This window comes from Streptopelia decaocto (assembly GCF_964273445.1).
Source record: "Streptopelia decaocto genome assembly, chromosome: 3".
In the NCBI taxonomy this organism is placed as follows: Eukaryota; Metazoa; Chordata; class Aves; order Columbiformes; family Columbidae; genus Streptopelia; species Streptopelia decaocto.
Genome location: NC_138656.1, coordinates 43,353,846 through 43,369,502, shown reverse-complemented (window position 1 = coordinate 43,369,502; position 15,657 = coordinate 43,353,846). Strand labels below are relative to the sequence as shown.

At 39.6% G+C, this 15,657-nt stretch overlaps 1 protein-coding gene across 1 annotated transcript in view; it reads right to left on the bottom strand.

The window, feature by feature from the left end:
- The window catches only part of PCNX2 (pecanex 2), a gene marked incomplete at its 5' end in the record, with an annotated part of 152,799 nt that overhangs the window by 46,726 nt on the left and 90,416 nt on the right, over positions 1–15,657 (bottom strand). The window contains 2 exons of the mRNA XM_082048020.1: positions 6,947–7,076; positions 11,732–11,840. Of these exons, the coding sequence (XP_081904146.1) occupies positions 6,947–7,076; positions 11,732–11,840 (239 nt within the window). The remainder of the gene's footprint in view (positions 1–6,946; positions 7,077–11,731; positions 11,841–15,657) is intronic.

The following is a 15,657-nucleotide window of genomic DNA, read 5'->3' as shown; positions in this document are numbered from 1 at the left end:
GCTTGTGGTTTTGATCTCTGCTTGTGTTCCCGCCTGCCCTCAGCATGTGTTCCCTCTCTGAGGCCTCCCTTCTGTCTTCTTCGAATGATTCAGTGAATTGGAGTTGTGGATGCATCTTTAACTCGGCAGGGAACTACAGAGCACTGAATCAGAATGCACTCCCAATTAATTATCACACATATGGCTCCTATTCAATTAGCCTCAATTTGTTTTATTGACTGCCACAGGCAAAATTTGAGAAGAGGAGATGTTACCAGTTAAAGAAATAGTGCCAAAAGTTAAAATACAACTTTGAATTTTGTACAGCCTCCCCTGAGTGTGAAACTCTCGGCAACTCTGAAAATACTTATTTTAATATCAGACCTATTTGACTAAAGGTACCCGGTTTTCCCTGCCCATCCTTTCCCTGGCAGCCCCCACATTTTCCCAGTTCAGTGTGACATGTGGAGTAAAGCGATCAGGTGTGGGCTGGGTTGGAGAAGAGATGTGCACACCTCTGTGCCACAGCAAGTGCCCAAAGGGGCGCACACATGCACACAGGGTCCCTTACTCCGGGGGAGATCACAGTTCAAGATGCTCAGGGTAACATAATTTCTACTAGGGCTTCTTTCAGCCTGGGGCTTTATCTGAAGCAACACCTCCCACACCTGAATGCTGTGGTTTTGTCACTCCTCAAAGCCCTGCACACCTGCTGGAAGGGATTAAAGGCTCCCAAACCAGGCAAGGGTTGTACGTACAAGTCCATGGGCACTACTGGTGCAATGTGAAAGAGGTAAAGCAGATCAGCAGTACAGCAGGGAGGGGACAGGGAATGGTCTTGAGAAGACAGTCAGATGAGTGAGTCTAATGAATAACATGTAACTTCAGAGGGCTCATGAAGAACTAAGGCTGAAGTACAGGCAAAGACGTTCCTTGTTCTTCAAACATTTTGGTTTTCTCCCTCAGTGCCAGAACCATGGTCACACCTGCACCTGGGGAACAGGGTGAAACTTCCCAAAGACCAGTTTATACTCATTGTTTCAACAGAGAGGTATTTTCCCCACAAAAAAATCTTTACTGCGAAATCTGCTGGAGAGGGAGAGGGGACAATGAAAAAAAAAGCAGCAACTTGTTAATGTTTCAGCTTTTGCATCACTGCCAGCCATGGAGTGCCACTAGAGTTAGCAGGAATGCTGTACCCAAGGGCACCCAAGCCAGGCCTAAGCATCCTTCAGTACCAGTCTAGACTGGATGGTCAAAGATCTAAGTACCTTTGAAGTCTCCAGAAAGACTCTGACCAAATGCCACATGCTTTGCAAACAGGACCAGACAGCCCCTCTGATTTGAAGACAGCACACCAAAAATACAGACTGAAAACCATTCAATTAATTGGGCTTATTTGTTTTGATAAGAAAGTCCCAGGCACTAATAAACACCCATTGTGTTTTTATCTACATGCCAATACATATTTATACTATTTTGCTGAGTTCCAAATTAACATTCAATAAAAGCCTGAAGGAGCCCTGAGTCCCACTCAGTGAAGACCTCTCTTAAAAGAGCCAGGGTCAAAGGGGCCAACATTCATAAAACTGAGTAATAGCTGATAACAAAGGAACTAGGACCTCAGTACACTCTAGAGTAAAGTTGTACGACTGGAATACAGTGCTTCTTTCTGGTCAGTTCACTAAAAAAACAGTATAAAAATAGAAGCAGTCAGAGAAAAACAAAAAAAAAATAGCAGAGAAACAGTTCAGAAGAAACTAAAACAACTGCAATGAACGGTAAAACTCATGGCTGTAATGTGGCTTTTGTGCCAGGTGGCTGGAAGTATTCAGAAAATTTTGAACACTAAGTAAGGAGAACAGGCAGTGACAGAACTCAGAACATAACATTTCTGAAGCGATATTTGAGGAAATAAGGCAAACACTAACTCCTGCTGATTAAAGGAAAAAAGGTTCTCTTATGCTTAGGTTATGCGCTAATTGTTGACTTCAGAGGTTAATGTACCTTTCTTTAAAGTATTCATTATAAATCAGCATCCAAGGCATTACTGAACTATAAACATCTGCTGCAGTTGTTCCTCTGTAAACATCACCACTATGGAGGTCTAAGAACATGTGAAAAACCAAACAACATGGCAAGAAAAGACTAAAAAAAGAAATCCAGCCCTAAAAAGGAGAACTTGAAAGGTCTGAACATACAGCTCCCAAACAAGGCCCATGGACAGTTATGGTTGAATGATGTTCAGTGTTCAGAGCAGGGGTTTTAGCAGCTGTAACAGATGAGCAGGCTCACAGGGAAACCAGATGCACTGGTGTGTGTTCAAAAATAAGCATTTGGAAGTGGAAGGCTTGTTATTTTATGGGAAAAAGGGAGGGAGCAGACGAGTATATTTCACAAGTCCTTTTCCCACACACGTGCATAATGTGGGGTCAAATCTAATTATATCTACACTGAGAAAACTCTTCCCATTCCACCTGCAGGCTGTCCACAATGGGCAGGTTAAGTGAGCCAGCAGTAAAAAAAATGCCAGCTGCACTGGAGCTGAGACAGGGCAGGTTTTCCTTGCCCTCCGTTCCTTGTATTAACCTTACAGGTGGTTGTTTTCCAAACCACAATGACTGGAACAATAACACCTTGATACACTTTTTAAAAAGATGGAGAAAAGAAAGGCTTGCTCACATGTTCTTGAACACAGAGAGGTGTCCTGAACACCATTCAGAGATAACTGGCAATTTAACCACAGCCTCTTTAGAGGCACCTAATTCAGCTAAACCACACAGTCATTCACTTGAGACCCTTCAAAGCAAACACAAGCTGTGCCTTACCCAAAAATAGTCACTGAACCAGATGACCAAGAGAGAACAGAAACAAGGAGCAGGAGAGAGACGAGGGGCTTGTAGGCAGCAAAATCTCCAGATTCCTGGTGGCAGTTTGCTGTTTGGGGGGAAAAGTCACAGCTGCAGCAGAGAACAGGCTGCTCGACGTGATCCAGCAGTTAAGACCCACTGGGGTATGACAGTAAACTTCCTATGCTGCCCTCTCCGTTGCCATATCCCAGACACAAAGCAAGGTAAGAGGAAGGGAGGGGGGAACTGAATCAGGCTACAGCGTGACAAAGTATTTAAGAAAAAAAAACAAAGCAGAGGAATGGAACAACAGTGTTTGAACAAACACTTCATGCTTTAAAGTGCCTATGCATTAAATAAGATTTACTGCTATTTCCTTTTCTTTCTCTGACATCTACAGCCTAATAATTCCAACAGCTGTGAAAATAAAGACTAAAACAGGACTTCGAACTCAGGCTAATGGCAGGACGAAGCTAGTGTTGCATCACACTTTTTATTTTTCTTTAAAAAAGAGAAAATTTCTCATAGTTGGACTTCCACAAGACAGACCGCTCATGAGCAGCAAAGCAGCTTTCTGATTTCACACACCTCTCTCTTCAACAATGGCAGCAAAAGCCATAGAAGAGTGGTTGCATGAGAAGTTGTTCTTTCTTAATCACCCCCTTATTGCTGTATTTTTTCTTCTTCTTAAAGTCACCCTTCCCTTTCTCCCCAAAAGATCCCTGACTGCAGTGATGTATCAGTGCACTAGACTCTGCACACAGTGAGTACCAAAGTGCACACTGTGAACAAACAGCATCTGCTGACTGCAGGGAAGAACACCCATGCTCTGCACACACACCGCAAGAGCACAAACAGGCACAGTATGATTCCTGAATTTTGAAGAGCTTGCTAGGAATTTCACAGTTTGCTTACTGTCAAAATTATTATCATTTTTTTTTCAGACCCGCTCCAGTTCCTCCATCTCCTTGAAAAAATCAAACAAGCTATCATCTTAATTCTCTAAGCCTTGCAGCTCCAGCTTACATCATCTGAAGTGGCAGATGCTTGGTCAGAAACCTGAGGAATCAAACTCCTCTTTAGCCATCAGAAAAAAGTGGGACTAAAAGAAATACTGGAAACGCAAGATGTGTGTGTGTGCTCTCACAGGTAGGGACAACCAAATCAACACTTTAAGGAACAGATGAAGCAGCTGCTCACCACTCAAGCTACTGGCCTAATAGCCCAGCTCAATAAACACAATATTCTGCTTGCTAATGTCCAAAGCTTCACCTTTGGATTCACTCCACAGAAAATGAACCGGATGGCTTTTCCTCATCTCATTTCACACCTTTGCCCCAAATGAGATGCAAAAGTAAGTTTTCCTTAAGTGAAACGAATAAAAAAAGAAGTTTGCATGAGAGCAGTGAAGTGTGCGTATACTGATGAACAGAAATGACACTCTAAGAAAGCAACCTGATTTATGACTTGGAAGAAAAACAAAACCATCATATTTTGATATCTGGAGTGCTTGTCAAAATTGTTTTCAGTTAGTCCAATTAAGAGGTTAAATTATAAAAAAATATAACCATGGGATTGATTACCTCTGACTTCATATAAACATAAATGAGTTTTTGTGTAGCTAATATAAATGTGATAATTTAATGTAGTCATCGTTAGAACAAGGAAGTGTTTGAAAATAAGCATGCAAAACAGGCAAACCACCACCACCACCAAGCTATCTAAAGCACACTGAGGTAGCTTTCCCCTGGGCAAAACTTCCTGTCAACAGGCGATGAGTATGGAAACAGCAAAAAAAAACATCTGCCAGAGCTTCTGCTTTGTATGAGGCACATCTCAGCCTGCACTGTAGTGAACCTGTGATTTTCCATGAATACCTTGAGCTGAACTTGGCAAAACGGTCAATGCACTTCAATAAGGAAACCTCCATACCAGCTTCCCCTCCTCTTCATTCTGTTTGGTCTTAGAGCACCTGAAAGCTCAGTGCACACCTGGCCATAGGGCACTGCAACCCAAAGACAGGTCAGTGCAGGAGCCACGACTTCCCACTCCATCTCATTCCCGATCCTGTTCAACTGCACAGCTCTGAAAGAAAGCAATTATGCCATCCTTTTGGATTTTTAGATGTTGAAGGGTCAAGATTTAAAGCAGTAAGACAAGGCCCATCTCACTTAATTGAACTATTTTAAGTACGTTGTAGAAAATTTCCCTATTCTTAATACAAAATTACTCCCTTCCCTTGCCTTTTTCTGTCTTTGCACTGTGTCCCTTTAATGACCCATTTCAGTTCAGTGCTCACTCGCTCTGATCAGTTCTTCATGTGAGCAATGAAATACTGAAATGAAAGAAAGGCCAAGGAAAATCAGAAGTGCTAGAGACAAAATGAATACTAATTTAGGTGGAGTCATTACACATGCATATTGTGGAATGCCACCGGTTCAGGCGAACATTTATTTCACTTTGATGACTATCTGAATCTTCTGCAAGGCTGTTTGCTACTTGTGAAAGGTTTTTAAGGGGCAAGGTTGTAGTTTTTATGTTTTAAGTGAGACGATCAAGAAAGACACACTAGAATTTCTAACAGTCTCTATATGACTTGGCTTTGTCTGAGTAATTTCTTTATAGATGAGTACATATTCACTCACTGACAAGTCAAAATGAAACAAAAATAAAACTCTCCAAACTAATCAGACATTTTCCCCTAAAAGATGGCAGGTGGGGAGTTTGACTGGGCGGTACGCCTGTCAAAGCATAACACAGGTGTCCTAAGGCGAGCTCAGGGAGGATGGAAACCTCCCGTGGAGCAGAAGGGCAAAAGCTTGCTTGATCTTGATTTTCAGTATGAATACAGACCATGAAAGAGGGGCCTCACAATCCTTCTGGCTTTCTGGATTTTAAGCAGGATGTGTCAGAAAAGTTACCACAGGAATAACTGGCTTGTGACGGCCAAGCGTTCATAGCGATGTCACTTTTTGATCCTTCGATGTCAGCTCTTCCTATCATTGTGAAGCAGAATTCACTAAGCGTTGGATTGTTCACCCACTAATAGGGAACGTGAGCTGGGCTTAGACCGTCACGAGACAGGTTAGTTTTAGCCTACTGATGATATGTTGTTGCAATAGTAATCTAGTTTTGAGTTTTCCTGAGGTGCTCAGATACATCAGTTGCATCAATACAAGAGCGGTAAGTGTCTAGCACTTCTCACTGGTTCAGCCAACTCCTGATTTCACCAACACAACTTTCACCTTGTGCCTCAAACTGCTCTTCTGCAGCTGCAATAAGTTCCTTCAAGCCTGGTTACATGCCAGTAGGTGGCAAAGAGCTCTCAGGCTGCTCAGAGCACAGGCCTCAAAGGACGCCCCTTAGTCACTGAACCTATCCCCTAACAATGCAGACCGCTCATTCATCCCTTGCAAAAACCACCTCCTTCTGGAAAGGGAAGTGTTTCCCCATCTCCAGTACTCTTGCTGGGAGCCAATTAGATCCCAGTTACCACGAGCTTTCAAATCCTACTGGGCAGAAGGAGCAGAAGCTCTTCATCCAATCTTTTCAATAGTCTGTGTTTACGTACTTGTCAAACTGAATGAATGGATGCTAAAATCTGACAAAACCAATTCTTCAGTCACACTTCAAGATCTGATGTAGCAAGTAATGCCAATGCAAACTCTTAATCACTTCCCTGTGAGAATCACCTGCCACATCCCTAATGGTAACATTTAATCAGGCTGGGACAAAACACATTAATGCAGTGTGACTTCTAGTGCCAAAGGCTTCACAGATTTAGTTGCTAACACGAGCTAGCAAGAAAAAAAGGCTGACAACTGGAACTTCTACTGTTGATTTTTTTTTTCCCACAGCTTCATTACTGTATGTCTGTATGACAAATGCAACACAACATCTCATCTGTAATGTACTCATAATTGTTTAAATACATTTTCAGAAATAACCAAATAACCACAAAATCGTAAAACACCAGAATCAAGATTCAAAGATTAGCCTCTCATGCTCTACAACATTTTAAGGATTATCTTCCAAAACAAAAATACCTCCAGAAAGGAAATTAATGAGAGCAAAACCTTTACAAATCACAAGTGTAGAAAATATTTGAATTGCCTTACTTGTAGTTTTTCTCCCAGAACTTGATCGGTCTTGCGTATGATGCGATAAAGATGACACTACCAAGAAACGGACTCAGCGGTGTAGAAAAGACTGAAGTGGCCAGAGTTTGAAAAAAAAGCATAGCAGAGTCTGAAAATCGCAAGTTAAGGTAACACAAATTATTTCTGTGTACTTCTAAAGCATTGCCGAGACAGCAATTTGAACTATTTATTTTTGCTTTTTTTGTTGTTATCTATCTTACCAAAGAGGTGGCAAGGAAAGGAAAGGCAGTGCCAAATTGCCAATTATCAGCATGCAATCAATGGCTCTTCACTTCTGCACGGTTGCAATGGAGGCGACATGTCTGCACGGGGTATGTTATTATCAGGGTGACCCCGTCTCATCTCCGCCCGAGGACAGATCCTGAGCGTGGGCAGAGCAGTAAGTGCCCTTTTCCAATGACCTTCGTGTACTGTCTATGACACAAAGTGCATTTCCAGAGTCTGACACACAGAGTTTAAAATACAAAAATCCCCCAAACCTCATTTTCTTGGAAATTCTCAGTTCTCTGCACTGGAGTCTTGATCCCAATATGTCCAATATTTCATTCTGTGATTCTGCTTCTTTTGGAATGACCTAGTACGCAGAGAAACAACTATGCCTCTATAATCCAGCCTGTGGGCTTAAAATCATGCTTTTGTGTTAATTTTTGCTGACAATTTAACAGTCCATGCAGATTGAAATGTAAAAAAATGTTCAGCACTTCATACTTTTTGAAATATATATGAAATGAGAAGGTGAGGACAGAGGAATAATAAATATCACACATAAATTTAATAATGAATACCTGAATCCATAGTTTACTTTAAATGTAAATTCATATTCCAGATCGCTGGAAAGGAAGTTAGGAGACGGACAAGGATACTGAAAAACATGCAAGTTGAAAGGAACATGATTTAAAAATCCCAACAATTTAAATGTTAGGCTTTAATTCTTCATTATGTCATACCATGTCCATGGAATCTCAGGAAAAAGGTTTCCAAGTTGGTATAAGAGAATAGCTGTCCTTCCTTACACCTCTCCTGGGAATAAGTGCCAAGTAAGTAAGTCATGGACTAAAGAGCGACTATCAAAGTACAACACTTGAGTGCATCTCAAACTAAAATTTAGATCAAACCTCTCAATAACCAGAGTCTTTTAGCTTACCCTCTTACAATAATACCCTGTGTATGTGTCCCACAGACTATAAGACTTCACCAAATCATTTTAACACATGTAGCATAATTCATGGTACAGTATTTCCATAAAAAGGCTAGCTAGCTTTGCTTTCAAAGCAATTTGCAAAATCTAAAAACAAATACTTGCCAAAAGATACCTCTCAAATCCCTCAAACTTATTAAAAGAGAGTGGTTTGGAATGGTGTCTTCGTGCATTAGGGATGTTGCGAAATGAGCTGCCCTCAAGAGTCTAAAGTTCAAAAAGCAACAGAGAGCACAGAGCAGGAAGCAAGTAAATCAAAAAAGTTAAACTGTCACATTACACTGTAGTCATAACCAGCACAGGCTGTGAAAGATGAACAAGTGTCAGATAAGGGAAGGAGGGATGGGAACTGAAGAGACAAAAGGAGGACAGATAAGGACAGCAAATCAAGTTTTCTAAAGAGAGTTCTAATGTCATGACTCATTTAAAAACTGCCACCATCATGAGTTAAGACATTTAGGCCTCCACTGTGAACCATTTGTATCGAAGACATAACCAGTAGCAACAGTTTTATTTTTGCTAAAAGCCATTATGGTCTACTGTATGTATGCTGGAAGACATTTCCCATCTGACTTGTGAAGAGTGATTTTAATAAAATGTTTCATATATGTAAGCATGTCATGAGACCAAGTAACAGCACTCAGTTCCCTTACATGCACAGTTGATGGGTACTGTGCACAATTATCTGTCTTCAGGGTTTTTTTGTTTGATAGTACTTTATTTCCTTTTATTAGTTTTTTTATCTTTTTTTAAATGTCAATGCTTTAACTATGTTTAAGTAGAAAATTTTAAAAAAGAAGTGTCAGAAACTTCCAGGCATGCTTTCTTATTCTGTGTCCCAACACAGTTCCAGTGTAACATCTTTGTCAGGTTACACAGCGTAGAATCAAAACTTCTTCGTGAATAATAGATTTTAATATCAACAAAAACAAATTTTGACAAAAAGAAATAACTAAAAACCCTTCAACGTGAAATAAAACATTCTATTTTGAGGATTAACTTGTAATTCAAAACCCTGTTTAAATTCCAATCGGTTTCAAAACAAGTAACTGAAAGAATAACATTTTTGAAGTCTTCCATTCCCTTCTTTTGATACAAAGCTATGCAGTAAGGCCACTGCAAATCCTGTTTCCCCAAACTCACATTTCTAATTGCAATTTCTACAGGCCAAAAATGTTTTGGCACTTCCAAGCACACTATCAATCACCTAGAAGATGGGAGAAGTGAGCATCACAGGGCTTCCTTTTCTGATGTTAGACCTGTAACCCTGAAACAGCCAAAGAAGAAACTCTCATAGACAGGATAATATGAACTAGAAATCCTTTCCAAATCTCTCTGTTGATTTCTCACATAAAATCCTCCCTTGACTCCACACTACACTGACTTGCTCAATCCACTGATACTTATGAACATAATCTTTTCTTACTCATTGAAGCCCTTGGAAGTGAAGTTGCAGATCTCTCCTCAAGCCAGAAGCCCATTCCTGTTCCTCATCTTTCGTAATTAGAAAGGACTTCGAGAGGTCACCTACTCCACCTAGCAGCACCAAGGAATAAGCAGCTAAACCTAAATGACTCCGAACAGAAGTTCATCTAAATTCCTGAAGATCTCTAACGGTGGAGGCTTCACAACCTCCACCAGGCTCCATGCATTGCATCTCTGTGGTCTGCGCACCAGAACCCAACGCATTAAAGCACACAGAACTTCTCGTGTCGCTGAGCTTTATGGCAAAAACTCACAGAGGTGCTTCAAAATTCAAAAATTTACTTCCTGCCCGCAGAAGTGATTTAGCCAATTAGGAACCACGAATAATCAAACTCTGCAAAGAAGTGGCACGCATGGTCCCTCTGCAAACTACAATATGCATTCATCAGTACTGTTTGCTAGGTTATGGTAACAACAAATAAAGATACCATGCAAAAAGACAAAGTAATTCTTGTTGTGGGAATAGTAACTTGAGCATTTAACCAGTATCATAATTGCAACATTGCCTTAAAAAACAGATTTGCATTTACAAAGGATATTATAAAGAGTAGAAAGCTAGTCTAGATCACTTTAGCAATAACTGTATAAATAAACTAAATCCTGCTTAGTTAACTGCTTTCCATTTTGCAAGACTTAATATGTAGTTTTACCAAGAGTAACGTTACCACTGCACAAAACCAGAGGGAAATTCACTAAACTATTATCTCAGTTCTTAAATGTTTTACTAAATAACCTCATATACAGTTCTCCTGTGATTCATACCTACAACAGAGATGAAAATATTTTTTTGTTGTGGAATTCTGTAATAATTTGCTACAAATCACTCAAAAGTGCTACGACAGACCTTTAGTTTTATAAAGCTTTTCTTTCCTAAACAGGCAATCTTAAGCTTTCCCTCAGGGAGTAATTCTGTCTGCAATTCCCTCTGTCCAAGGCTCTCATTTATACTTTCTATCTGAAACATAAGCATAGTTAATCGATGATGCATATGATTCAATATATCACAGCAAAGAGCAGACGGAAGAAATCACTCACAGGGTGTAAAAATCCACTGTGGTATGAAAGTGACACAGCCTTAAGTGTGTGTATCTAACAAACAGTACAAAGTAAACTCTTCTGTAGGTCTGAACTAAAACCACTTTGTCAACTCTTCTTCCACAACTTTGGTTGGGAGGGAAGGAAGAAATGAAAAGTTAATATCTGAAAATACTTTAGAGGTCAAGAAAGTTAATTTTGTTCAGTTACAGTGTTTTATTCATTTTTTAATCTTTTTTTTCCTGTACTAAATCAAGTTCCTAACTGCACTAGACTGCAAGTTTTTTGTTTCAGAAATCCAATATATATGGTTTTTAACCCTAAAGATATTTTGGGGTCTTTGAAATCTGTTTTACTCTCTGCATCTACAAAACCAATGCTCACAGCCCTGGAACAGGCACTGAAACTGACTGTTTCAAAAGGACTGCTTTGGTGTTGATGGACCTGTACTGCTACTCATAAAACAGAGTGGAAATGTTAAAAGCACCACAATGAAAAATGTACATTAAAATGTTAAAATCCTGTGCTTCTGGAATGGAAAAAAGAAAAATCGGGACAGTTAAAACGGAAAATAAATTTCTGTCTGAGATATCAACTAGAAGCAACTGAGAAAGTAACTAATATTGCAGGTCTAGGCCAGCCATATGCCCAGCACTTCCCAAAACTAGCTTCTGTATACGTAAAAGTCCACCCAAGTTAGAGCTAATGTGTCAGTCATAACATTTCTTTCTAGATGCATCAAAAGTCCATCCTGAGGACTGTGGAAGTAAGTGATCTGCGGAATGTGGCTGGGTGGGAAGTGAGTGGGCATTAAAACAGACCAGTGTGAGTCACAGTTCAGTTTCCCAGTTTCAGATCTCATGCAACCAAGACAGAAAGTTGTATGTCTCAGGAGATGCTCCAAGTTTTGTCACATTTAAAAATAAGTTACCTAGGAATTTCACACCTTATTCAAACACTGTAAATAAATTACATATGTGAATAAGAATTTAAAGAATAAAGCAAAACAGATTTATAAAGGATATGAGGTATTGCAAAGAGCTGAGCAAAAACATGGAACGATGATCCCCAGGCAATCTGCCAGGGAGCAATGTATGTCATGATGAATTGCAACTTCTGCAGTAGGTCCCACAGCTGAAAAAAAAAAACAAAAAAACAAAAAACAAGAAAAGGGAAAAACGTTGATTTTTTAGACACAGAGATTGTTTCAGTACTAATACCTGAAAGTGACATGCTTTTTAGAACTGTGCCCTGGAATTAATGCAAGATAAATTATATTTTATGATTAGCTTTCATAGGTATTCAGACCTTATTTTAGTAAGGGACAAAAATACATTCTTCATTTGAAATTCAAACCTGCAATGAGGTACATTTTAAACCACCATACTAAGGTAGCTCCCAGATTACCTTTCTTCAAAAAAGTATGTCTGCTTTATTAGGAAGTAGGAAGACAGGTTGTGATATTCGCTGCATGTATCACACCACCAGTCAGACACTTGAGTGTTACAGGAGAAGAGACTCCAGGAGAAAGTGGATATAGCAAACACAGGAGGCTCAATGCACATGGAAATCAGACTGATTTCTTGAGAACACAACATTGTCATTTGTTGAATCAATGGGAGAAGCTATCATTATGCAAACATATGCTTGGCATTAACCATGAATTGTAGCTGCATTTTCAAGATCAAATCACCTAACCATAAAAAAGTTGCATTAACATGAATTTTTATTGTTGTGCAGTACAAATTAAAAAACACTGAATTTACTTTTTCTTCCTGTAAAATATGTTTCGTGCTGCAGCTAGCAGTTTGTGATTGAAGAATGACGTACTTATTCCATAGAACACATTTTTTTTCTGCCAGCTCTCTTTGCATCAGGTCAAAACAGTTCTTGTCTGCACTGGGCCATCAGATTCATACTGCAGAGTGAGTTCCTGACAAACTGTCAGGAAAGATTTGGCCATCAATGGACACTAGTGCTCAACACACACACACAAGTTGACAGTGAAACAGGAGTACATGCAATATTTCATGCTCATATAGCAAATATACATTGAATTTCCATAGCAAACTTTTTAATTGAGTTCATGAAAAACACAATATTGCCAACATCCTGAAAGACTGAGGCTGTATCAATACTCGTATATTACATGCATCCATCAAATGTTCCCAGGCAGTGGTGTTGTGTATGTTGTTAAACTGTTAGAAAGGTCCCTGGGAAGGTTTTGGTCTGGCCCAGCCAGCACTCCTCCCCGCAATGCCCAGGCATCTTTTTGAACAAGAACTGTCCATGGTCCATTGCCAGGTGGCCATTGCATCCGTCCATTCCATGCACAGTATGGGAGAGTTTATTAGTCTGTACACAAGTTTCCCCAGCAGAGCTGGCCTAAAGGACAGAGCACAGTCCTAGGGACACCTTGTTGACTAGTGTGTTGTCAGTCAGAGAAGGTGCACCTTTGCTGGCCAATGCATCTCATCTGTCCTTCACTTACCACCCCCCAAATTAAGACTTGGCCACCTGCATCCATATCAGCAATGCACTTACATGGTGTTTCACTGAGCTTCTCCATGAACTGTCATAAATAATTGCAAATGAATTGGGAGGGAAGAAAGAATGACTAACGGCATTAATTTGTTTTGGTCTTTGTGCTACTGAAGGATCAGAGAAGCAGCTGCTAACTCCAGCTATAACCAGGCTCATGCCAACTCCAGTTATTATACAACTGATAAACCTTCCAGCTGAGATGAAAGCAACGCTTCATGTTTTCTTTGCTTTGCCAGGACTCAAATTAGGAGCAATATGCAAAACGAAGATTATGTTAACTTTTCACAGGCACACTATTTAAAACCACCAAAGCCCTAATAAAAACAAGATGTTATGATCTCTTCAAGGCACAGCCTTGTTACCCCTGTTTCGTTTGAGAAATTAATATCTTGTCAACTTTGTTTTCTCTCAAAAATATTACAGGTGACTTGAAAGCTACAACATTAGCTAAAGCAGGCAAGTAAAGCTGAACTGAAACTAGGACGGACTTATTTATTTGAATCCTGTTTAGCACATTTTGGGTTTGCTTTATTTTGCTTAATTTTTATTTAACTGAAATGTCTGAATGAACAGCTGGGAGAAAAACTGTATCTGCTAAAAGATTTAAGGGAAGGGTTGAAAAAGCTAATGACTCACATCTGAAACCTCAAAAATTCAAAACTGCAGCACAACCCAGTGAAATTCTGCCTGTCACAGATTGAAATCACAAAGCCATAAATCACCCCAGCTATGCTCAAAGCTCAGGGTTCATCAAAAGGTTTTCAAACCTCAAATAAAATTCAGGTTTTGCATTTGCTAAGAAGGCAGATTCAGGAGGAGACCCTTCTGGCTTTTTGTTCCATTACATTGCTTTAATCATTCTTTAATATTTACACATTCTTGCAAAGCAGACCATGGAGCCCAAGTTCACTGTTGCTTCTAACAAGTCCTACTACTTCTACATTCACCACCACTTGAACTTGCTGTTGTTTCTTTGAACACTTTTCCTCTTGACTGATGTTTCTACAGGACAGGCAACGGAGCTCATTTCCATTCACATGAACATGAAGCTAAGAAGAATGCTCTAGTGAACCTCTCTTGGCTTTTGAGAGTCTTACAACACTGCACCTAAAGGCTTGGGAATACGTGATTTTCAAGCTACTGCTTTCATTAAGAGTTGTCAAGTACCTCTGTTACCTCTTAAATTACCGCTTCCAGGGCATGTTCTGCAAAACACTTTAAGGGTAACATGCCATTAGCATTTTACTTATCTAACTATAATTGCTAAAGGTGATGTCATCTAGCAACTATAATATAGAGATTTAGGAAGGGGGGACTTAGCTTTACATTTGCTTTTTTTCATTTTGCTAGAATCATCTGAAAAAAATATTTCTCCTTGTCAGTTTTACCCAATTTACAACATGCTTTCTCCTATATCTGGTATAGGAACTCCAAGGATTCACAAAACACTGCTGCTTTTCTCACAGAAAGAAACTGAAGCTGCTAAAAATTGCCTTCAGAAATAGGAGGAAGCTGATCCTCAGAAATAGTCATTCTCTTATTTCAGCTACAACTAACTGCATTTCAGTCTTCAATAATCGTTAAGACACTAGCTAAAGAGCAAAACCTTCAATAACGTTTTTAAATTGTCAGAAACAATACAGTGTTAAGAGTGGATTAGGAAAACCAAAGCCCATCTGGAGTTGAAACCCATGAGGAAACTAAAAGGCAACAGGAAGGACTTCCACAAATACATCAGCAGAAAATGACAGACTGGGGAAAAAACAACACAGACCCACTGCTGAATGGGGCAGGGGACCTGGTGACAAAGGGCATGGAGAAGGCCGAGGTACTCAATGCCACCTCTGCCTTAGTCTTCACTGGTGAACCTTCAAGAATTGCAGGCCCCTGAGACCTGCAGGAAAGCAGGGAGAAATGAAGACACCCTAAACAGTGAGGGATTATTTAGGGGTACATTTAAACGAACTAGACAAAAACATTTCCTGGGACCTGAAGGTACACCTCAGCTCTTCTCTGGTTCTGTGAAATATGTAGTTTATCCTCAGTAAAGTTTTGTTTGAATGAGGGTAATAACTTGGGTGTGAGGTATATTTTTCAAACAGAGATAGATACAAAAAGGAACCTTCCCATCTGAAGTGTAAAAAATGATAATAATAATACTAAAAAAATCTGTGCTAAGTTTTAACCCTCTCTTTATAAAGGCTTCCTTAAACATGTATAAAAAGGATTTTTTCATTAAGACTTCTGCATCCCAGTTTAGGATGATTAATAAAGGAACATTTTATTAAGCCTTCATAGATCTTCAGTGTTTTCTACAGTTCACTTAGCAGAAAAATTATATATTATTTAGGGGACATAAAGATCTAATATTCCTAGATATCTTTACTTATGACAGTTTTGCACAGCA